General features: G+C 44.5%; 1 protein-coding gene and 1 long non-coding RNA gene across 3 annotated transcripts in view; one reads left to right on the top strand and one right to left on the bottom strand.

Annotated features, from left to right (window-relative positions):
* Positions 1–24,851, bottom strand: part of SERPINA10 (serpin family A member 10) — a 37,590-nt gene extending 12,739 nt beyond the window's left edge. The window contains exons 1-3 of the mRNA XM_053286077.1: positions 24,826–24,851; positions 5,603–5,642; positions 3,015–3,732 (exon numbers count right to left, since the gene is read on the bottom strand). Of these exons, the coding sequence (XP_053142052.1) occupies positions 3,015–3,732; positions 5,603–5,642; positions 24,826–24,836 (769 nt within the window). The 5' untranslated portion in view covers positions 24,837–24,851. The remainder of the gene's footprint in view (positions 1–3,014; positions 3,733–5,602; positions 5,643–24,825) is intronic.
* LOC128340665 (uncharacterized) lies at positions 11,935–16,625 on the top strand. Of its 2 annotated transcripts, none has more exons than XR_008313867.1 (3): positions 11,935–12,072; positions 14,742–14,826; positions 16,396–16,625. It is a non-coding gene; the product is annotated as an uncharacterized LOC128340665 (long non-coding RNA). The 2 variants fall into 2 exon arrangements; XR_008313866.1 differs by having other exon boundaries at positions 11,945–12,072; positions 14,745–14,826.
* Positions 24,852–25,091: the final 240 nt, after the last annotated feature.

Genomic DNA, 25,091 nt, shown 5'->3' with positions numbered 1-25,091 from the left:
CGGGGTTGGAAGGGGTGCAGGATCTAAAATCAACTGAGCAGACATCAAAAAACTTGTGTGCACACAAACATTTGCATACCTTAGAATGAACACTGCTTGGGACACACAGTTTCCAGGGTGCCTGATAGTATGGACTCACAAGCCCAGGAGAACTGTGTTTCCCAGGTGCTCTGGCACCTGGGATGAATACCTGACAGGGAAAGCGACCTCCTATGGAGGCCTCCAGCAAGACGTCTCCATTGCTATTGTCAATACTGCTATGTCACCAATGCCAGGTAAGTTTCAGGGAATGGTAAGTTTCAGGGAATGGATGGTGGGATAGGGCATAGAAGCTCACAGGGCACAGAGGCTCTCATAGGTTTGGAAAGGTGTTCTGATTCTGTTGTGCTTCTTCATGATATCATTGGGATTACAACATGATTCGAATTAAGCTGGGGCAGGGGAAGAGGTATTTCTCATTTTTGTTAGTATAATAGTTTGGTTTGCTGAGCCCAGTTCTGGACTGAGGGGAGTTTTTTTGGGGGGGACACCCAATTTCTTCATTTTCTGATTTTCAGCCTGATATGGCTAAAAAAAAGCACCTGATTTCCTCAGATATTGTGAGGCAAACTGAGGCAACTGCCTCTGGTGGCGCAGATTTTGTTAGGCAGGGGCTTGGTAATTCTAGTGCCTGAAACTTTGGAGGGTCCTTGCCGTTTGCGTAGGCCAGGGATTCCCAGCCTGTGGTACTCCAGATGTTGTTGAGCTACAATTCCCATCATCCCCAGCTACAATATTTTGTAGGGAGTGATGGGAGTTGATGGGAGTTGTAGTTCCACAATGTCTGGAGTAGTCAGGACAGGTACCCCTTGTGTATGTATGTTGTAGTTATTTATTTATCTGATTATTATTATTATTTATTTATTTATTATTATTATTTATTAATTATTATTATTTATTATTCTTATTATTTATTTATCTGTATACCGCCCTTCCAAAATGGCTCAGGGCAGTTTACAACACGATAAAAACAATTAAAACAAGTTAACTATTAAAATCAAACTATTAAAACACAATAAAACCAATTAAACAGCTAAAAACACTGGAAATCAGGGCAGCAATTTAAAACAATTTAAAATGGTTAGTCAATCATTTAAAAACCTGGAAGGCCGGGCCAAACAATTCATCTCTGCTGCTGAGAGCATCTTGGCTGATGTCCCCACTCTAGCCAGCTTAACTCTGTGAGCGGCACTAATCTAGAACAACTCCCTGGTCAGAAATCCCTCCTCCTTTCCTGCCTCCATGGCTGTTGGTGCAGCAGCACTCTCACTCACCTCAAGCTCTGTCTTCACAGACTTAACATTTCTTTGCATGATGCTTTGCCCAACATCTGTAGAAGATCATAACAACATAAGAACAACCCTGCTGGATCAGGCCCAAGGCCCATCTAGTCCAGCATCCTGTTTCACACAGTGGCCCAGCAGATGCCTCTGGGAAGCCCACAGGCAGGAGTTGAGGGCTTGCCCTCCCTCCTGCTGTTGCTCCCCTGCAACTGATATTGCCCCTAGCCCTCTGAAAGGCTGAGGGGGACAAGTGTGCATTTGTGAAGGGAAAGGGGGGTGGGGTTGACATTTGGTGTCCTTCTTGAGGTGTTAACATGTCTTGGGCCACTACTGAGCTAGATACTCCAATGATTTGACCCAGTAGTAGGTTCATATGTGGCAAAATGGGAAATAGATAGATCAGGTCCATGGGTCCCACCCTACCAGGATGTTGTGCAGGAGAACTTCTTAATGGATGGTGCCCCACATCCTTTAGTGAGATAAGATATGCCATTTGTATTCTTTGTCTCAGACACCACGATGTCTTGTACGGACCATGCCTTTCCTTGGGTTACTTCCTGTATTCCCAGTTCAGAGCAACAAAACAAGGTGACAGAAACTTTCTTGCTGATATCCTGAGCAACAAAGTTCCAGTGCTAGATGAGTAGCACTGCTGCTACCAATGGGTTACATGAATGCATCACAGGCACTCATGCATGGTGGTGGGAAGCAAATTTCGATGACCTCCCCTTCTCCCAGAAATGCTCTGTGCCATCCAAAAATATGTCTTTGAGAGGCATGCAGCCCTCAGGGACATATTTTTGTGTGGCAGAGTGCTTCTGAGGGAAGGGGAGGTTGTTGAAATTTGCCATCTCACATGAGTGTCAGGGCTTCATTAGTTAGGAAGACAGCACTTGTGCTTCGATAGGATGGTGGCCAGTGCCAATGAGGGGGCTGGAGAATGAGCCACACCCACATCCCTCGATCTCTCTTCAAACCCTGCATAGCTGTCTCTCTTCTCAAACCTCTAGCCACATGGGCTACACATTTGCCTGCTTGGGGATTATTGGGCAAATGACTAGCGGATGTGGCTCAGGGTGGGGCAAGGAGAGGGAGAGAGGCAGCCAGGGCAGAATGGGAAGAGAGATCAAGAGACATAGGTGCAGCTCATTCTCTGCCCCGCCCCCCAGCTCTTGGCATCAACCGTCACTGAGTTAAGGCATCACCCATTGCTCAGATGAACTGCATGACAACATACAACATTGCACTGCACACTGTGAGGGACAAAGCATGGGTTTTCCTATGCTATTAGGCCAGCTTAGGTCAAAACTGAACTGAAAGAGATTTAACTAATTTGCAACCCATATCTGGCTGCTACTGTTTTTAATTGGTTAGGTTTTGGTTTTGGTTTTTGGCTGACATTTATGTTGACTTCAGAGAAGTTTATCTGGATTAGCTATAGCTTAGGGATCAGCAACTGGAAGCCCCAGGACCAAATCCGGCCTCCTGAGGAATACAAATTGGCTCTTCTCTTGCCAGCTCAGAGGCAAAAGAAATGACTAGTGGCTGTAGCAATAAGACTTGCTAGCAGTGCATTCTAGGGGCCTTGAAGAAGCCTACACCCCCTCCAAAAAGTCACTTCTGTCTTCCTGGTCTCCCAGTCCTGGCCTCTCCTCTTTAAGACAAAACATCCAGGATAAAATAAGCAGTTACCTCTAAAGAGAATGCAATTCACCAGAATAATTTTAGCTTGCTCATCAAATCCATCAAACAATTTGGGGATTTTCCCTCTGGTCTTTTGTTTAATATGCTGATTGATGAGATCTTTGGCAAGAGTTGAGTTCTGGAAATCTACCGTCAAAATCTCCATGTCAAAGTATTCCTTGGACAAGTTGCGGAAGACGTCCTTAATCCTGAAATCTTTCTGGATGAAAGAGAAGCTATCTTGCAAAAGAGTGGACTCCTCATTCTTGGAGATGTTGCCTCTTAGCTGCTGGAACAAAACTAGAAGCTGATGCTCTTTGCCTCTTGGCAACTGGAAGTTAAGAGACTGGACTATTTGGTCACGTGTTTCTCCTTTCGAAGCCAGCATCAAGGCCGCCAAAGAGAAGGACAATGACAATGGAGAGAAGAACATATTGTTGTCATGCTTCATTGCTATTTTCCTGTATAAATTGAATCCAAAGTTGGCGTTCTGTCCAGTGAAGTTGTACATGGAGACCACTAGAGTGGACTCTTCTCCTGGTGGATCTGGTGCATTATTATATGAATATTGTTTATCAGTGCCATTGGAAGGCCAGAGTATTGGCTGCTGTGTCTCCATCTCTGAAAGCTCAGCTGTTCTATCTGATAAGCACATGCCAACACACAGTTTAAAGAAGACAAGAAAAAATCCAGTCTTCATGTTGGGATTCCAGCAACAAACGCCTTTCTGGTGATCAAGTGAGAATATATAATTTTACACAAGTACCTTATTTGTGCAGTTAGGAGAAATATAACCAGAGACAGGTGTTTTGGGGGACCCATCAGTTGGCCTATACAATCCTGTTTCTCATATTTTTATCCAACCCTTTCCATTAGAAGCTAAGGGGAGCATACAATGTTTATGTTAAGTCCCAATACTGTTAACATGACAAACTCTTGCTAACTGGGGAAGGAGGCATCTGTTGAAGCAGGGGTTCCCCATGGGGTACTGTTGCCCCTTGAAGAACTCCCAGGGGGTACTCAGAGCCCTCCTACCTCCTCACTCTGGAGCCATGCTATTTGTTCTCAATCTGAGGATTGCCAGCTTGAAGCCAACATGCCCCAAGGAATGTGTCTGCTGCAGAAGGGGTGGGAGGAGGATGAAAACCCTCCTCTTCTGTTCCTGATTTTGGCTGTGCTGAAGCTCAGCAAACCCCTCCCCTCAACCTGACTGACCAGGCTTCAGAAAACTAGCACTGAATAAACCCACTGCAATTAATAAGAGAATAAACTTGCCCCATTAATTTCAATAAGACTGCTTATGAGTAACTTAGTGTGAATGTGAGCCAGTGACTGTAGTAGCCCAACTCACAACTGGAGCATTTAAATTCATGATCATTCAACATAATACCTAATTTTGAACATTTAACGCTAACACCAGTGCAGCGTTAGTTTGGAACTCTTCAGAAGCATTGGTGCTCCATTATTCAGGATATCAGCCAGTGAAACTATGCCTTTGATTGGAAGCCACTTGGCAGCTCCAATCCTTGACTGAAAAGCAAAACTTACAGAGCTTCTTCTACCCCAAAGCCACTGTTAAAGGTAAAGTGTGCCGTCAAGTCAATTTTGACTCCTGGCGCACACAGAGCCCTGTGGTTTTCTTTGGTAGAATACAGGAGGGGTTTACCATTGCCTCTTCCTGCGCAGTATGAGATGATGCCTTTCAGCATCTTCCTTTATTGCTGCCGCCCGATATAGTACCGGCAGGGATTAGAACCGGCAACCTGCTTGTTAGTCAAACATTTCCCTGCTGCGCCACTAAAGCCACAAAACACCAGCATTTTGTAATACTTCTTCATCCCTCCCTCTCTCCCTCTCCCAAATTAATTTTTTTAAAGAAAATTTGTGTTTTACAACTGAGGGCTCTCTGACCCGTCACTTGGGAACCATGACTGTAGGACAATTTTAATAAGACTTTTTGTTTATTTCCAAAACATCTGCTTTATGACAATCTAGAAAATATTGCCTTTACTTGAAGAGCATTGAGGGTGTTCTGAAAAAGACATGAGTGCTGATGTACATTCTTAAAGTGGTAGCTTTTGTAGCAGCAACAAGTTCAAATATAGAGATATTTCCAAAAAAAATTGCCAATCTCTGTGGAGTTATTAGCATTTCCCCTTAATAATATCTTTCCTTAAGGCTTTGTTTTAGAGTAGGAGAAACATTTCCAAACACATTAGGATTATCTCAGAATTTCAATCATTTTCAAAGGGGAAGCTTACTAGTCTGTTACAGCAAAAATAACCAACAGTCTTGTGGCATCATAAAAACAAACCAATTTATTCTGTCTGTCAACAGAGTGGACTGTAGCCCATGTAAGCATATGCTGTCATAAATGTATTGCTCTTTAAAATACCACAAGACTCTTGGTATTTCAGCCATGTTACACATTAATCAGCTAACACTTTTACAGTGCAATTCTATGCATGTTTCCTCAGAAATAAGTTCTACTCTTCCCAGTGGGAATTACTCACTAGTAAATGGGCATTTAGCATTGCAGTTTAATCCACTTTCTTTTAGTTTTATTCTTTAAATGAATTTAAATGGATGTATCTTACCAACAGGTCAGCTTCTCTCTTACTTTGTGGAATCCAGTAACTAAAAACAGAATGTCAAAATGTCATTTCCCCAGTGAGTGGGATCTTGAGGTAAATATTTGCTGTTCCAAAGTGTAACTCCACACTTTTGTCTGTTGTAAATTAACTTAATGTTGTAAATTAACTGAGTGACAAACAGGGATCTAAGAGTTTCCCAGACAAGGGGTAAATACTGAAATAGTCAGGTTCCAGTAAGTACCGTTTTGAGTTATAAAATAGAAGGCCTGCTAAAGTAAGCACAGCACAAAGGTAACCATGAGCACAGTTTCCCCTTCACATGCAGCTTAGAGTTTCAGAAGTATGTTTCACAATGCACGTTAACACAGGGCTGGATCCACCTCACAAACGACCCAAGTGATAACTTGGGTTGGCAACACTGGGAAGCACCAATGAAAGGGGCCACATTCACACATAATGCGGAACCTCAGTTGAATAGGCCTGCGGTTCTGCAGATGTTACATCTGAATGTGGGGGACTGCTGTCAGGCACAGTGACAAAACTGAGGGTTCAGGATTGGAACTTCAATCTGAACCCTTGGGTTGTAGTGAGTTTTGTCACCACAACCCATGGTTCCAAGCAGCTTGCAGTAAGACTTAATTTGTAACCGCAGGCTGATGGCCCTGGAACCAAAGTTGAGGGAGGACTCTGGCATGATTGGCTGTGCAGGCTGTCCTTCAGTAAAATGCCTGCCTGGGGGTGGTAATGGGCTGGATGAGGGATAATAAACAGAAACTAAATCTAGATAAGACAGAGGTACTGATTGTGTGGGGTCAGAAATCCAGATATGATTTTGATAAGCCTGTTGTAGATGGGGTCACACTTCCCCAAAAGGAACAGGTACACAGTCTGGGAGTGCTTCTGGATCCACACCTCTCCCTGGTATCTCAGGTTGAGGCAGTGACCAGAGGTGCTTTCTATCAGCTTTGGCTGATATGCCAGCGACGTCCGTTTCTCGAGACGAATGACCTCAGAACACTGGTACATATGCTGGTAACCTCTAGTCTTGACTTCTGCAATGCACTCTATGTGGGACTGCCTTTGTGCGTAGTCTGGAAACTGCAGTCAGTACAGGATGCTGCAGCCAGGCTGGTCTCCGGGTCATATTGGAGAGACCACTTTACTCCTGTGTTGAAGGAGCTACACTGGCTGCTGATTAAAAAAAAATCTGTGTAAAACATTTCCAGAGCATCTTGCAATAATAAAATCGTGTGTGTGTGTGTGAGAGCCAGCATAGCGTAGTGTTTAGAGTGTTGGACTAGGACCGGGAAGACCCGAGTTTGAATCCCTATTCAACCATGAAACTCACTGGGTGACTCTGGGCCAGTCATGTATCTCTCAGCCTAACCTACCTCACAGGGTTGTTGTGAGGATAAAAATAAGCATCTATACTGCTCTGAGCTCCTTGGAGGAAGAGTGGGATATAAATGTTATAAAATAAATCAACAAACAAACATATATATACTACTACTACTACTAGTATATACTACTATGGATATTTATATACCGCCCTTCAACCAAAGTTCTCAAAATGGTTTACATAGAAAAATAATAATGCATAAAAAAGATGGCTTCCTGTCCCCAAAAGGCTCACAATCTATACATAAACATACGGTTAACAAAAGCAACAGCCACTGGAGGGATGCTGTGCTGGGGTTGGATAGGGCCAGTTGCCCTCCCCCTGCTAAATATAAGAGAATCACAACTTTAAAAGGTGCATCTTTGCTGAATTATCAGGGGTTAACTGACTAATATACTACTGACTCCCACTGCTAGTGGAGGTGGGGGCTGTTGTGTGTATGCAGAGCTGTTGTGTGGCAACTGCCACAATTCCCAATGGCAGTAGTGGCACAGTAGCTATTATTTATTTATTTATTTATTTATTTATTTATTTATTTGAGACATTTAATATACCGCCCACTCTGAAGACTCCGGGCGGTGCACAACAACATGCAAATAGGCAACACTAAAAATTGCATTACATTAATAATTAAAAATTGTTTAAAAAAACTAAAGTAACCACCAAAGAACAGAAAAATGAACTACAGGGTAAAAGCCTGGCGAAAAAGGAAAGTTTTCAATAGCGATTTGAAGATCGGTAAGGAAGGGGCTAGCCAGATCTGTAGGGGGAGAGAGTTCCAAAGGAGCAGGGCAGCAACCGAAAAGACCCTTTCACGGGTCCTAGAGCCCCGAACATCTCAGATATCAGTAACCAACAGAAGGGCCATCTGAGATTACCTAACCAGATGTGCTCCCTCCCACACGGACGTGCTCCCTCCCTCCCTCCTCTGGATGTGCTCCCTCCCGCGTGAACATCTGAGGTGCAAGCGGGCTAATTTGTGGAATGTCTAATCCATTTGAACCAAATTAGGTGCAGTTTCAATGAGTGCAAAGGGGCACCTCAATGGCTTATTATTTATTTATTTATTTAAACAGTCAGACAGGTGTTATTGACTGGTTTGTTTTATCCAGACATCAAGTCCTTCCCAAGGACCTGGGATGGCTGAATTTTATTATCGATGTTGTTGCTGTTATTATAGATATCGCGGCAAAATATAGGCTGTTCCCAGTAAAGTTGCTTTTTGTAATTGGCCAATGTTGATTGATTGTTAACTGTGTACTCCACATGTTCATTGCTTTTTTAAAAAAAATCTGAATGTTTTTGCTGACACCAGTTGTTTCTAAACATTTTAGTATCCATGTGTGAGGTGATGAGTCGAAGGCTTTCTTGTAGTCAATCCATGCAACACTTAGATTTGTTTTTCTTAGCTTGCAATTTTCTAAAATCATTTCGTCAGTTAGCAGCTTGTTAAATTCTTACTCTCTGATGAAAATGTTTTTAATTTTAACTCTGTAGCCAAATTTTGTTATATTGCTTTTAAGCTGTATAATGAGAACCTATAGATTTTTTTTATAAATTGTTCTGCTATTTGTATGCATGGATTGTTTGGTCTAGGACCATAAATAAAACTTGACTTGACTTGACTTGGTTACATTTTTCGACCTCTTTCACCAAGCCTGCTTTTTTATTATAATCTATTGGATTGTCCCATAATTTCCCCCAGAATTGCACTGTTTCTTCTTTATTTGGTGTTTCGACGTTTCTTGCAGTTTCTCCTTCTATGCTTTGGTAGAAAGTCTCTGATTCAACTGGAATTGGAGATTCTGCCTGTGTTGTGTAAGTCTGGCTTCAAATCTGCTAATCTTCTTTGACACTGCTGTTATTTGCTGCTTTATTATTTCCAGGACTTCTCTAATTTTCCTTGAATCTAGGTGGTATTTTTGGATCAGATCCTGTTTGGTGTCTTCATTCTTCAGCTTCTTGTCTTTCATATCTTTCAATTTATGACCATCTGATCTAAGCCTGGCGATTTTATTTTCTAATCAAATCTTCCATTTAGGTGATGTACTACTTTCTTTTTTTACAGGTCCACTGATCTTATATCCGAGCTCTTGTGTTGTTATTGTTGCTGCACTGTACATTAGTTGGTTTGTTTATTGCAAATTCTTGGTTGTTATTTCTGCAAGTGCAGCATTGACATCTTTTAATGCCTGAGCAAGTTGTTTTTTGGCAACTGTTTTTAGAGCTGGAAGTCGAACCCTGGTGGTTGTTTGATTCATGTGCTCAGTTATTTTTTGCTTTAGTTCTTGTTGCTTTTTTGTTAAATGGCATTTGGGTTTTTGAGGTGAAGGCAGAGGGGAGGTTGACTGGTTTTGATTTTGAAACAGTTCAGCAACAGTGGTATCCTCTATTTCCAACACCTCCTTCACCTGCGCCTGAGCAACTTCTTCAATTGGTGGTAATTCTTCTTCCATATCTTGAGCCTGTGTTGCTCCTTGCAGTTCTTCCAGGTCAACTTCTGTGAATACTTTATTTCTTATTATGTATCTTCTCTGGTCTGCTAGCCTTTGTTCTGTTATTTCTGTATCCGGATGCTTCTCTTTCCAAATTTGGTACATTCTTTTTAAATAACCTCTTCTAGTTGGACTAGACTTGTAATAGCATATCATTATTTCCTTGTTGGCATTTTTTGTATATTTTTTCTGGTTGAGTGACGTTTCTTCCAGTAACCCTGCAGTGTCCAGCCCTGGTTGCTCAACTGAAGATCCTGAGTCCTTTACCCACTTGCCACCATATGCCCAGGGACTCCAGCACCTGGCTCGGTCCTTGTTGACCCGGGCGGCGACCGATCCGGTATAGATTTATTAAAGTTACGTCTCACCATATTGTTGATGGGAGAGGCACTCTTTTTCTGGCTCCTCTGGTGAGATCTGTCCAGTATGGTTGTACCTCTGGCATAGCTCTCACCTTCCTCAGAGCATGCAAGCCCCACAACCACGCCAAGGTAGTGCCTCACTGGGGGTTATTATTGTTACTGGGGGCTACTGGGGGCTATTATTATTATTATTATTATTATTATTATTTATTATTATTATTTTATATATTATTTATATATTTATTTATATTTATTATTTTTATTTATAAATTATATTATTTTTATTTATAAATTATATTATTTTTTATTTATATATTAAAATATATTTATTTATATATATTATTTTATTCAATTTCTATACCGCCCTTCCAAAAATGGATCAGGGCAGTTTACACAGAGAAATAATAAATAAATAACTATTGCACTCAGTTTCGTGTGCACCCAACAGCTCCCGTCTCTGCTAGCAGTGGGGGCAAGTGCTTGCCTGACTTGGAAGCTCTGCATGCACATCCTTCTTGGAAAGGCAGTGTTCTGCATGGTATGGGAGCAACCTTAAGCTAGCAGCAGCTCAACCTAACGAGCCAGTGGAGTGCAGAAGGAGGCAGGCTGGGTTGCTCCTCGCTCTCCTGCTCCACCTAAGAGACATGCTGCCTGCAGACTGACTATTCACCAGGTAGAGCTGCACAGTTAACCATGCGGCTCTACTTGACAAATGGCCAACTTTCAGGCAGTGCAATTCTTGGGCACAGCTGGAGAGCCAGGGTGGCAACACGAGCTGTCTCCTTTGGCACTCCACAGGCTTGCTAGGTTGGGCCGCTACTGCCATAAACAAGAGCAACAACGAAAAAGAAAAAACAAAGACGAAAGCAGCAGGCTCAAAACAGCAGCAACAAAAACACTTTCTTCTAGCAGAGATTATAAACATCTGGGAGAATAACAAAGTCTTTGCCTGGTGCTGAAAGGACAGCAGCGTAGGCCCAGCTGAGCTTCTCTGGGGAGAGAGCGTTCCATGATTGCGGGGCCACCACTGAAAAGGTCTTCCCACAGTCGCCATCACCTCACTTTACCTCAAATGGCTGCGGCACTCTAGAAGGTTACACCCATCACTTTCAGTTTGGGTGATCTCTACGTGGGGGAACTACGATCTCACAATCAAATCCTGAATCTATAGAAGAAGTAGAATTTGAACTCAGTTGCAAGAAACTGCATTGGCTGTCAGAGAGTGTGGGAGGGAGCACAGTCTGAAGGCCAGTGGTGATAAGCTCAAGATTAATACCATTTCCCTGGGTGGGGTGGGGGATCTTGGGGAAACAGTTGGGGATGCCATTTTAACAGGCTCCATTTATGTCCTGTTTCTCCAGTCATTCAGTTTCTAAGGAAACCGAAGTTCTACGATTCTCAAAATTGCCCTGAGTTCAATCATACCCTGCAGTTCCTTTTCAAGAAGCTGCATTCAAATGCACAGACCACTGCTGTGCACTCCTTAAAGATTGCTGCACTTTACTAAAATGAGCTGGACAAAACAAAACAGAATGGGGAAAAAATCAGCTTTACAAGGATAGAAACATCTCCAGAAATATGCTGAACCTTTAATGTAGAGCTTAATGCTTAACAAAGGTATAATGTACTATAATTGCTCTTCCTCTACATTCTGGTGCAAAGTTTGGATTCAGGGTTGGCAACAACTAGCACAAGAATACAACTTCCACCCTGCCCCCTTTTGTTCTTTTCCTTGACCGGCTAGAAAAATGTGGATGGTTAACATTTTAATTCTCTTTCATGTAGTGGAAGAAAATGACAGGTTGCTTTTGTTCAGGTCCAAGCAGAACCACTAGGTGGCAAAAGAGTCCTTCTTTCTCTAAAAGGTGGCATTGTGGAATCAGTTCTGTTGCGTGCTTTGGCCTCTTGCTCTTCTCCAGCTGGAGACAGAAGATAATTTTTCCCCAAAGTGTTAAAGGAATGTATAGTGACGTTCCTGAAGTGGCATGGGATTAAACATTGCCCCCTGAGATACTGTAAATAACAGAGTGCTGGTTAGAATGATACTTCTTCTGCTTGGCCTACCACATGCGATAAGGAAGTGCACACTCTGTGAGCGCCCATGGCCTTCCCTCCTCCTCTTCCTGTGATTAGTAGACACGTTGATTAGTAGACTTTGTGATTAGTAGACATGGAGGCATCTCACTTTTGCATTGGGAGCAGCAGCGGGGGTGTGAGGTGAGTACTCATGATGTGTACACATCTATATTGCATGTTGTGCACCAGGTGAAATATCATCAAGTCAGCCTTTAAAGGGGGACTAGAGAAGGAAAGGTCTTTCCACGGTTATTAGTCATGATGGCTCTATGGAACCTCCAGATCTGAGGCAGGATATCACTGAGTACCAGTTGCTGGGAGGCAACTAGAAGAGAGGGCGATTGCCTTTACACGCTGATTGTGGATTTCATGGAAACATCTGATTGGCCTGCTTTGAGAAACAGGATACTACCCAGGTTACCTGGATGGGTCTTTGTTCAAATCCACCATTGTTTTTTATGTCTTTCCAAAACTTGAAACAGAAATAGGGGCATGATCCAGCAAGGTTAAGCAACAGGAGGAGAGCCGGTCTTGTGGTAGCAAGCATGACTTGTCCCCATAGCTAAGCAGGGTCTGCCCTGGTTGCATCTGAATGGGTGACTTGATGTGTGAGCACTGCAAGATATTCCCCTCAGGGGATGAAGCCGCTCTGGGAAGAGCAGAAGGTTTCAAGTTCCCTCCCTGGCTTCTCCAAGATAGGGCTGAGAGAGATTCCTGCCTGTAACCTTGGAGAAGCCGCTGCCAGTCTGTGAAGACAATACTGAGCTAGATAGACCAATGGTCTGACTCAGTATATGACAGTTTCCTATGTTCCTATGTTCCTAGTACAACTATACACATTTACTCAGAAGCAAGTCCCCCTTATTTCAATGGCATTTTCCGCTAATACGTGACTGATGTACACAAGGGTACATCAGCCCAGTAACACTGCATATGTGCAAGTTGCACAAATGCCACAAAAACAAATATTCTGCAAATGAAGTTGCACAAGTATTCATAAGAAGACAACTAATGTGTGAGATTATTATTTATTGATTGTTTTGTATACCACCTTTCATTAAAACAATCTCCAAGGCGGTTTTTCCCACCACGTGTGCATGCAACATTACTATACTGATGTACCCTTGAATGGTATGTCAGCCATGGTGCTTAGGATGAGAGCCTGATTTCAACAGGGGAGAGTCAAAAACAATTTCCCATTAAAAACAATTGGGACCCAAAATGCTACATTTTAATTGGATTTCAGATCCTTATGTTCTGGAAGAGTGAAACATGATTTTGTATTTTGCTTTGCTCTCAGCCGCTGTGAGCTTTCTTCAGAATAGGAATAGGGGAGGTATAAAGGTAAGGCAGAGTATGCATAATGAATATTGGCTGTGCTGGTGGATTCTTTACCATTTGTTCAGCTCTCGGGAATAGATTTATAAATGTTAAAAAGGCTTCTGGAGGGAGGGTAGAAATGTGAAAATTGCTCCCCCTCCCCCTCTGTGTTCAGTCCACTGCAGAAAGAAGCCTTCAGTACAGGAATGGGTATTATGGACCTGTAGCACTCCTTCTGATGATGGAGGGCTGTGAATCATGTCGCCCATTGTATCTAAGAGAGGGGTTTTGGTTAAATCTTGGACCCTTCCATTGAACCCTTTTCCCTCCACAGAAATCCACAAGTGGCAGCTCATATGCCATGGCTGCACTGGGGACTATGTCTATCTATCTTATCTTATCTTATCTAACATATTTGTGTATTACCCAAAACACAAGTCTCTGGGCGGTTTTCAACAACAACAACAACAACAACAACAACAACAAATATTTATATACCGCTTTTCGACAAACAATTCCAAAGTGGTTTACATAGAGAAATAACAAATAAATAAATAAGATAGATTCCTGTCCCTGAAATCACAGCATACTCTATGCCTCCCATCATCCGGATGAATCGGCCATTCCTTTTCATGATCTGCGAAGAGAGCATGCATGCTTTGTTGTTTGTGGGTAGAGTTGTTGATCCTACAGCATTGTGAATAAAAGGAAGCTTCCATTCATTCTTATCTCATTTCAATTACCTTCCAACCATTTGTGTTGAAGTTGAGTTTAAGGAAATGAAAAGATATTTTTGTTCAGCAGATAAAGCGGGGGGAAGGGGGGGTAAACAAAGATATTGTGAGAACAAAGAGTTTTATTGAGTTCAAGAAATAAGTATATAACTATTTATTTTATTTATTATTTATTCGATTTCTATACTGCCCTTCCAAAAATGGCTCAGGGCAGTTTACAAAGAGAAATAATAAATAAATGAGATGGATCCCTGTCCCCAAAGGGCTCACAATCTAAAAAGAAACATAAGATAGACACCAGCAACAGCCACTGGAGGTACTGTGCTGGGGGTGGATAGGGCCATTTACTTTCCCCCTGCTAAATAAAGAGACTCACCATGTTAAAAAGGTGCCTCTTTGCCCAGTTAGCAGGGGTTAACAATGCAACAACAAAACAATACAACCACAAATAAAAAGGGTGAAGCATTACAATGTTTTTAAAATAACATTAAACCTATTAAAAACCATCAATCTATTAAAACAGTATCTAATTAAAAGCCTGGGTGAACAAATGTGTCTTCTTGACTTCCTTTTTAAAAGTTGTAAGAGAAGGAGAGGCTCTTATTTCAGCAGGGAGCGCGTTCCAAAGGTCCCAGTGTCCAGAACCTTTGGGCTGGTTTATAAGAAACATGGTCTCTGCACAAGCAGAACCAGCTATAGCATCAGAAATGGGTTGTTGTTTTTTTTTTTTTTTTAAATGCATTTCTGTTTACAAAGTAGAATGGATTTCGTGGAGTCATGGAGAGGTGAACTGCAGCTGTTGACTTGAGACGACCCTCTTGCTAAAAAACAGTTTGCTTCAGTAAGTGTCTGCAGATAAAAGGTTAAGTGTACTCAGCTAGGCAGGGCCTTCTCTCAAGGCATCCTGTCACTTGGCAACCTTAGCGGATTCCTTGGAAGGAAGTTTTTATTTTTAATCATTATTTGAAAAGGAGACGTAAATGAGGTCCTTTCCATTGTTCTGCAGAAATTCAAATCATTCTCTGCACCCTTCTCTTAAAGCCACTCTGAAAATGGGAAATTAATTCTCAAAATAAGCAAAAAAGAGTAGGCAGCATCCTGACAAGCACACAGCTGCACATGGCATCATTTTGTTCCTTTTGCATCGGGATTCCTCAGAGTTCTTGAGGATTTCTCTTTGTTAGGCTGATGGCTGGTTAATAAGTCCAAATGGTCAGCTGATGAGCAAGGATGTGTTCATTTTGAAAGGGATTGTGTCCACATGCCTACTAAACACTTGCAAAAGCTTGGTCCCCTTTGTGAGCAGTCAGCTAGATTAGAACACTTGAAAAAGACTCAAAGGAGCCCGCAAAGCACTTGCTCCAACTCCTTCTTTCCTCTCTCCCTTCCCTAAAGCCTACGTTCTTACTTTTGGGAGTGGGGAAGGCATCAGAGAGGGCAGTAGTGAAGGAGGCAGCGATGGGATTGACTCCCAGGGAAGTCAAATGCCTTCCAAAATAGGAAAGTCTTCATCTTACACTGGGAAATAGCAAAAGAGGAAGCCTGCCTTTTAAAACTATCTGGGCCACGCATGAAATAGTGTGCGCCAGTTCAAAAAGTGAGAGAAGTGTCCTACCCAGCTATGGAAGCTGTGAGGGTTCCTGATTTTTGGCGATGTATTTGCAAAAACCAAGTGATTGTTTGGAAGTCAAGTGGTGGGTCAGATGGCACTGTCCGATCCAGCACCTGTACACCCAGCGTATTATCGAGGGGGGAGGAAAAGCCACCTGACCAGCTGTGGGCTACCACATGATCAGTTCCCATGTTTTGATACCAAAATGGAAAAGGCCCTGTTTCTTAGATCTGCTCATGTGCCGTTCCCACTGATGGGAGAGAAGGTGGGACCTCTAGTGCTGATTTTAAATATATGGCATGTGGGAGCATGTGAGTGGCTATCCTCACATCTTGTGATGATGGCTGACATCCTGACTAAGGTAGTGGGGATGTGCCAGGAAGACATCTATGTGCTGCAGAGAAGTTCCCCACTACTGCTGCTGTGCCCGAGCATGGGGGAGTGAGTGATTTTTGGCTACCTTCTCTCATAAGAACATAAGAAAATCCCTGCTGGTTCAGTAATATAAGAACATCCCTGCTGGATCAGGCCCAAGGCCCATCTAGTCCAGCATGCCGTTTCACACAGTGGCCCACCAGATGTCTCTGGGGAAAGAGCTCATGCAAAGAACTCATTCAGCTTCTCTGCAGTCTCCTCCTCCTCCTTAATAGTCTCTTCCATGCCCTCATTATCTAAGGGGCCAACTGCTTCCCTGGCAGGTTTTCTACTTATGATATATTTAAATAAGATTTTGCTATTCATTTGGCTTTGGAATATGCTCCCTGCTGAAATAAGAGCATCTCCTCTGTTTGTTTTCAGGAAGAACCTCAAGACTCTCCTGTTTTCTCAGGCTTCTAATTAGAATTAATTTTAATAATTTTAAAAACTTGTTTTAATAATTATTTTATTCTATTTCTTTTATTGTCATGTATTTTAATTTGTGACTTTTAAATATTTTAAATTGTATACACCACCTAGAGATGTACATATCAGGCAGTATAAAAATATGATAAATAAATAAAATAAATAAATTCCCCTAGACACTTCTAGCTATATGCTCCTCAAACTCTCTTTTTGCATCCCTTATTGACTTTCTGTTCTCTTCATTTGGGCAGGACTTTCATTTTCTGAAGGAAGTCATCTTCCCTTTTATAGCTTCCCTGACTCTACTTGTTAGCCACGCTGGGGGTGGGAGTTGCTTCAGGGGGTTGTTCATCTTGACCGGGGGGTGGTTCAGTTCGACCCTGAACAGCCAAACTGAGCTGGTTTGACATTGAATGTGTTGGCACATCCCTACAATCATTTAGCACATCGAGAAATTTGGCCTTTCTTTCATTACCTGAATGTGAATTTACCCAGGGTCAGTTTGTGTGGGTAGCTGAAGTCACCCATTCTCTGCCCAGTCTCTCTTTGATGCCTCTCTTATTTGCTTATCTAACTCCTGGTCTTATCTAACTCCTTGTGATCAGGAGGGTGATAGCAATTCCCTAGTAACCCATTTCCTTTCAGTCCTCGTAATCTCAACCATAAATATTCTGTGGAGGACTCTGGTCTACCTAGGCTTTTTAGCTTGTTGGAATCCATCCCTTCTTTGATATACAATGCTACTCCCCCCCCAATCCTCCCCTCCCTGTCCCTTCTCTAGAGTTTATATCCAGGAATAACTGTATTCCACTGGTTCTCACTGTTCCACCAGGTTTCCATTACAGCCACTATATCTATGTTTTCATTAGTAACCAAGCACTCCAGTTCACCCGTCTTCGCTCAGAGGCTTCTGGCATTGCTATATAGACACTTGTATGCTAAGTCCCTTGTCTGGTGTTAGCGTGCTATTCCCCCTTACCATCAAGCTGCCATGTTTTTCTTTCTGCCCAACTCCTGACTCTACTCTGTCCCCTTCTGTTTATTCAAAACATGCACACCTTTGCTGCTTAGGGGAGTTTTGCTTGCCAAACCAGATACCACCAGTTCCTGTCGGCTCTGCCTGTCTCGCTGTCCGTGTGTGTGGAACAGGTAGCATTTCAGAGAACACTACCCTGGGGGTCATGGACTTAAGTATGCTGCCTAGCAGCCTAAATTTGGCTTCTAGGATCTCCTGACTGTATTTCCCAACATCGTTGGTGCCAAAGTGCACCATGACAACTGATACCTCCCCAGTACTGCCTAACAGCCTACCTAGATGCAGTGTGACGTCCATAACCTTCGCACCAGGTAGGCAAGTAACCATGTGGTCTACACTCAGGGTCGCAGACCCATCTCTCTGGTCCCTAATGATAAAACCACCCACTACTAGGAGGCCCCCCACCCATAGAGGAGTATTCACTGTGCGAGAGAATATGGGTGCATTACCCAAGGAAGGGGTCCCTGCTAAGGGAGTTTCCCCCTCTTCCTCAGACTGATGTCCTCCTTCCCTGAGACCTTCGTGACAGCAGAGTTGCTGTCAGCCTGGGAGTCGTATGCCTCTATCACATCCCTGAGGGTCTCATCCACACATGTCTCTGCCTCCTTGAGCTTTTCCAAGTTAGCCACCTTGGCTTTGAGGGAACGAACTTGTGCCCCGAGAACCAGGAGCTTTTTGCACTGAGTGCACACCCAGGACCTTTGCCTCTCAGGCAGATAGACATACATGTGACACACTGTGCAATACACTGGGAAGCACCCCCCACCCCTGCTGACATTCTACATAACTGGTTTGATTGGCTGTTATATAGGGTTTGTATATAGGGTATATAGGGCTTGTACACTTGAAGCTATGTACTGGGTGCAGTTGTCAGCTAATTAAATGTTTTAAGCTTTATCCTCCAAGAAAATTATAAAAGTCTGGTAGTACTCACCTTATTGTCCCCAGACCCCGGCCCAAAAAGACATAGAGACATAGTGTTGGGTGAAAGGGCCACAACTTTATTAATAACAACAGAAGGCATATTGGACTGGAACACAGGGGAGATCAATCACCCCTAACAACAGTGCGGGCCTAACAAGGCTGGGTTAGGACTCCCTCATCCTTCACCGTGCCTTTCAGGGCGACACACCCTGGCTTAGTAAACTGGCAGGTGTAACCTGCCCGTCTCCTTCAAAGCCAACCCCTTTAGTAAAAAAGGGCCTGGATACTTCTAGTGTATCTAGAAGTATCTGTTAAGCCCAAAACTTAATGGTTTGGGCCCGGGCTACCTGAGGGACCGCCTGCTCCCAAGGGTTGCTGCCTGCTTGACAAGGTCATCTGAGGGGGCTCTGCTCTGGGTCCCAACAATGAGGGAGGCTAAGTTGTCGTGCATTCGGGACAGTGCCTTCTCTGTTGCTGCCCTCAGACTCTGGAATGCTCTCCCAGTGGCCATTCGTTCCTCGGACTCCATCACGGTTTTTAGAAAGCATGTCAAATTGTGGCTCCCCACCCCCACCCCCGGGCTTTTATATGATTGCCTCCACTGCTGCTTCTTGTATTTTGTACTATTTTTATGCTTTTCTTTTAATTTATTTTTTTAAAAAATCAGATTTGTTTTTATATTTTTAGCTCAATATTTTAATGTGTCTTTTGAATAATCTTGTTTTAAAATTTTTATTGTGAGCTGCCTTGGCATTTTCTTAATGAAAGGCGGGGCATAAATTTAACAATAAAATAAATGAATATATAGTGCTTCACAAACCCCGTAACCTGCCTATCCCCTTCAAAGCCAACCCCTTTAGTAAAAAGGGCCTGAATATTTCTAGTGCTTCACCAACCCCAGACCGCTCAGCCCAAGGGTTAGAGAAGTCCTAAAGCGAGTTGCATGGCAAATCATTCTCCCCGGGCCACACATACCACAAGGGAGTGATTGACCAATCCATTTCTTAAATATCCAAAGGTGCTCAACAATGTTCTATCCCTCAAATTACCACCCGGCCCTCACTGTTCCTGCCACACAGGGAGGTTAGCCTAGCTTGACCTCGCTGCCCCAAATATCTCCACAACCTCACCAAGCCCCCTCTGAATATTTTGGAGATAGAGGTCATATCCGACCTCCAACAAATGAACACCATCTGGGCGAAAAACTTGGGGGGAATGGGCAGAGAGCCTAGGTTGAGACAACACTGCCCCCGCTAGCCGCCACCATGTTGCCAATTGCAGTGGAGGTCTTACGCCTGGCTCTTTCATTCCCCCTAACACTCTGCACCCCTGCCAAACCCTGTGTTGCAGCCAACTGATCCAAATAATGTGAATGCCAGGGATCCAACCCTGCAGGACTGAAAAGTCGGAGGAGGCTTGCTGAATAAGAGAGAGGCCGGTCCGCTTGCCTAAATCATTTTCGCTCAAATGACTAACAATGAAATCGGGCCTAGGGCATCTAGCTAAATGATCCCAAATTGCTGGGAGCAGCTGGCTCCACACCATACCTCGCATACCCATCCCGTAAACCGAGGCCCATTCTCCCAAGCCAAGCTGGGTGCCCCACTGGGAGGTGCTGGCTCCCTTGAATGCCCAGAAGACCAACGAATGGCCGCAAACAAGGACCTGCATTGGAGCCGCTGCTCCGCCAGCACCTGCCAAGAAAACAAACATATAAATGCCAGCACAACTGCTTTGAACTTAGTGCACATAGCACCTAACAGCCTTAGACTTCCAATGTCCAATTTGTTGGACCACGTCCTCCTATAACCCCATGCGGCTAGCCGGGGTGGCGGCCCCAATCTGGAAGGAATGCAGGGTAATCCCCTCAGTAGGAACCCCTGCCGATGCCAAGGCCTTCCATAGAATTGCCAAAAATTGGTACTGTGTCAGGGGATTCTTATCCTCATGTACAAAAAGGCATCTCCCTGTGAAGGGCCCCACAGCCAGGTAGTGCCATAACGCAGCCACCGGACAAAACGAAGAGTCACCAGCTGCAACCAGATGAATAACTTGCCCCCTACCCCTCTGATCTGTCTTAGAACAATGCAGGAAAAGCCGTGCCTCCCCTTCCACTAAGGACAAATCAGAGAACCATAGGCAGCGGTTCCTAGGAGATTGCCTGCTCCATGATAACATCTCCCCAGGCCAGAAGGCACAAAAAAATGCAACAAGCACAGCCACTTGAAAAAGTGGGACCTCCCAAAGGGACCCCCAACATGTCGGCAGCTGCCTGATTAATACCGTCACCAGATTTAAGGTAAATGGCAGTCTACAATCCCTAACAGTAGGGAGTCCCCTGGACCAACCTTCCAGCATCCTCCTTACTCTAGGGTCCCCAGAGCAGTCCTCCACCCCTCTAGTTTGCACCTCAAAGGATAATGCCGCCACATAACCACTTAAGGTGGACATGGCACGTCCTGCCCCGTGCAAATGAACTAAAAACTGCAGTAAATGAACTGCTGGCACAGGCCAGATCTCAGCTAGGCCCTCTGTCCTCCGGAAGCAGGAGAAGGTGGCTATCTTGGAAGCATAACTCGCCCTGGTGCTGTGCGCCAACGAAGCCGCTATGGCCCGCTGGGCCTCTACTTGCCAAGATGCCACAGTGTGGCAGGCATGGGCTCTGGATGCAGTGCTGACTCGGGCGCTAACTTCCTGAACCTGTCCACCTGAAAACGAGACAGGGCGTCAGCAATGTCATTCCGGATCCCCAGAACATGGCGTGCCAAAAACAAGATGTTGGCCTTAAGGCACTGGAGCACAAAAGCCCTCAGCAGAGAGTGATACCTGCCGAGAGTGGGAGATCTGAGAGTTAACCACCTGGACCACCGCCTGATTATCACACCAGAATCGGACCGTGGAGTTGGCAAAATCCTCGACCCAGAGGTGTACAGCCAGCATGATGGGAAAGAATTCCAGGAAGTTCAAATCCCTGATGACCCCACCCTCTGCACCCATTCAGCAGGCCAGTGTGCCGCGCACCAATGGCCCCTGAAATACACCACAAAGCCCATGCTGCCTGCCACATCCTAGTGAACTTGCGGCTCCGACTTGATGAGCTGTTTGCTCTTCCAAAAGGAGATGCCATTGAAGCCCAGCAAAAAGGCCTCCCACACGCCTAAATCCGCTCTAACACCCTCTGTGATGTGAACCCTGTGGTGTGGGGCCCGAAGGCCATGGGTCACAGAGACACCATAAGGTCACAGAGACACCTGAGAAAGGCTCTCCCCGGAACCACAACCCTGCACGTGAAATTAAGGTGCCCCGTAACCACCTGAAACTCCCTCAATGTGGCCTTGCGTGAGCTCCCTAGAGTCCTGATCAGGTCCAAAAGGACCCCTAACTTCCCCTGTGGCAACCGAGAGCAACCCACAAGGGTATTGAGCTCGATTCCCAAGAAGGAAAGCCACGTGTCTGGCCCTTCCATCTTCTCTTTGTCCAGAGGAACATCCAACTCCTGTGACAATTCTATAAAGCAATGCAACAGATGTTGGCATTCCATCGAATTGCCCCTTCCTGCAAAAAGAAAATCATCCATTTAATGTGCTGTAAATATTAACCCCACCCTCTGCCTCACTGCCCACTCCACAAAGGTGCTAAAGGCCTCAATGGCCGCACATGAAATAGAGCAGCCCATTGGTAGGGCATGGTCAAAGTAAAATTTGCCCGGGTAAGCGAAACCCAACAGATAAAAATTGGCAGGGTAAACAGGCAGCAGGCAGAAGGTGGACTCAGTATCACATTTGGCCAACAAGGCCCCCACTCCGCAGTCCCTAACCATCTGGACCGCCTCATCAGAGGAGGTGTAGCACACTGAACACAGGGCGTCTGGGATCCCATCATTGATAGAAGACCCCCTAGGGTTTGACAAGTGATGAATTAAACAGAATTCACCTGGCGCCTTCTTGGGAACAACTCCCAAGGGAGAAACCCGCAATTCTGAAAAGGGGGGGGGGGCGATCAAACGGCCCCAACACCCTGCCAGCCGCAACCTCTTTATTAATCTTCCTGAGGACCACTGCCTCCATTCCCACCACCAATTTGAGGTTGTTGGACATGGCCGCTACATGGTGGGATGTGGAGGGAATCTGAAAACCTTCCTTAAAACCCGAGAACAAATAAGCGGCAGCCAGTACCCCCTTATGAAATTCAAGAATGTCGTCCTGTAGAAAGGCCCCCTGTGGCAATGCCCCTGACCACACCGCACAGCTATGACCACAACCCCACTGAGACCACAACCAAGGCCGGGGACCTCGGGAAGAGCCAGACCCTCAGGCCGAAGCCCGGAAGACGCCACCGCTTCGCTGCCGCTGCCACTGCAGGCTGCCCTCCATCTCAGGCCCAAGCCCCATTCATGCTGCCGCCACAGTTGACGATGTCCCTGGAGCCGCAGCAGGCCAAAGAGGCCGAACAGCCCTCAACCGCTGCTTGCCGCTCGCCGCCCGCCCCAATACCAGGAGATGTTCTGTGGTGAAAAGAACTCCATGAAGGAGTTCCTATACCCACAGATGCCTGGCCCAAACTGAGAGTCTGGGACGGAGACTGCCCAGCCAGTGGACCAAGCCCCACTCCCAAAACTCTCATGGGCCACTGAGCATTCTTTTAGGGCCTCGTGTGGAGTGTGGCTGGGACAAATTGCCCTCCCCGCCGCACGAGACCAAAGGGAGGGGCACTCTTGTGCTGGGTGTCTCCCCTGTGGGGACCACTTGTGTGCCTCTCCAAAGAGCTCCCTGCCAGTCTCCTGCTAAACTCCTGTAAAACTCCTTCAATATCTGTTTATAAAGCTCCTCTGGTCTCAGCCTTGTATTGAAGATGAGCAGGCAAACTGACTCTCCTCAGGAATGTGACCCCTCCCACAAGCTGAGTCACTCACCTGGAATTAATCCCCCACTCAGGCTAACTCCTCTGTCGAACACACAAACAGTTCCAGCCAGCCAAAAACCAAACCCTAGAAAATTACTAGCCCTAACAAACTTAGCTTCTCCTTCTCCTTTCCTCCCCTTGGTGATCGATCTATCTATCTATCTATCTATCTATCTATCTATCTATCTATCTATCTCCTTGAGGTGTTTCTTTCTCTCCAGAAGTGCCCTGTACTGTCTGAAAACATGTCCCTGGGGGGTCATGCAGCCCTCAGGGACACATTTTCAAAAGACACAGGCAATCACCCCCACACAGTACACAAACACTGCACACATATGCACAAATACAGATACAGAAGCAATTGTAAAGCTCTCCAGCTATAAGCAGCCTCCTGCTGTGAGGATGCACCGCCCATAGAGTCCTCACTGATGTGAGTCACTGTCTTTTGTTTGTACTGAAACGAATGCCAATGAGCTACACTGGGCAATCCCAAGTTTTTGTATTCGGAAGGAGCGCAAAATAATGCAATGATGCAATCCTGAGCAAACAATTATGAAGAAAAGCTTTTGCAATGCATGAGGTCATCTCATTGGCAAAACCCAGTATCACATCTGCACCCCCCCAACTTTAAAACACTGCGCAGGCAACGGGGCAGCAGCGGCTGCTGTGGGGAGGGTGGTAGTGGGCCAAGGGGAAAGTTCATATCTATGTAAACCGCTTTGGGAACTTTTGTTGAAAAGCGCGGTATATACATATTTGTCATATTTGTATTCTTATTCATCATATTTCCAGGTGCAGATCCTTCCGAGCATTTCTGCTTGTCTTGACAAATCTTTCAACATCCATATATTATAAAACTTCCTGCAAACACTTGATAAATTGTCTTGCAAAATTAGCAATTTTGTACACCTAAATTAAATCACATTAAAGGTGGTACACATTCATTAATTAAAATAAAAGCAAGACACTTGATTGTTCATCCCATGGTCTTTCCTAGAAATGGGAGAAGCGCCAGAATGATAAGAGGGTTTTTTTTTTAATCCTCCTCCATGTGCTGGAGAAAAGTATAATTTTATTTTGCAACAACATTAGCAGTACAATAAGCATGATTTCAAAATAAGTATTGTTTCATAACCAGCACTAGATGAGCCTAACAGAAAGGGATCTTTATTTGAACACCTTTATGCAATGGAAATGTATTTAAATGCCAGAGAAACATGGCGATGGAATGATGCAGCCAGTTTTCTTGTGTTGCTTGTAAATAATCCCTTGTACCAGATTTGCTCAAAGCAGGCAAAGACAAGCTCAGAAGAAGGTTACTATGGAAATAGGCAATAATAACTCCCTAGCATTCAGTAGCCTTTGGAAACTGCAAAAAATGCTTTGTCTTTGTGCAAATCCTTCTCTGCAGGAACCTCTTCACCATCCTGCTTCAGCATTTGCAGCAAAGGGTGCCAGCAGGCAAGACTCTAAACCTGCATATCACAGACAAACACATGAAACTGCCTTATACTGAAACAGACCTTTGGTCCATCTTGCCCAGGATTATCTATCTGATTGGAAGAAGCTTTCCAAGGATTCAGATGGAGATCCCTGCAGCTCTGCTGACTGAGAGATGCAAGGGAATTGAATCCAGAGCTCTTCCAGAGACTAATATTCCAACTTGAGCACAAATTTCTATGGGGGAGGTAATTAAAGGACATTGTATAATTTCTTAGCACTATCTGCTCACAATCAATGAAAAGGGCATGGTTTATTCATGTTAGAATAAAAGTAGTATTGAAAAGAG

The sequence above is a fragment of the Hemicordylus capensis genome, chromosome 1 (assembly GCF_027244095.1).
Source record: "Hemicordylus capensis ecotype Gifberg chromosome 1, rHemCap1.1.pri, whole genome shotgun sequence".
Taxonomy (NCBI): Eukaryota; Metazoa; Chordata; class Lepidosauria; order Squamata; family Cordylidae; genus Hemicordylus; species Hemicordylus capensis.
The sequence above is the reverse complement of the archived record's forward strand: the minus strand, read 5'-3'. Positions and strand labels throughout refer to the sequence as shown.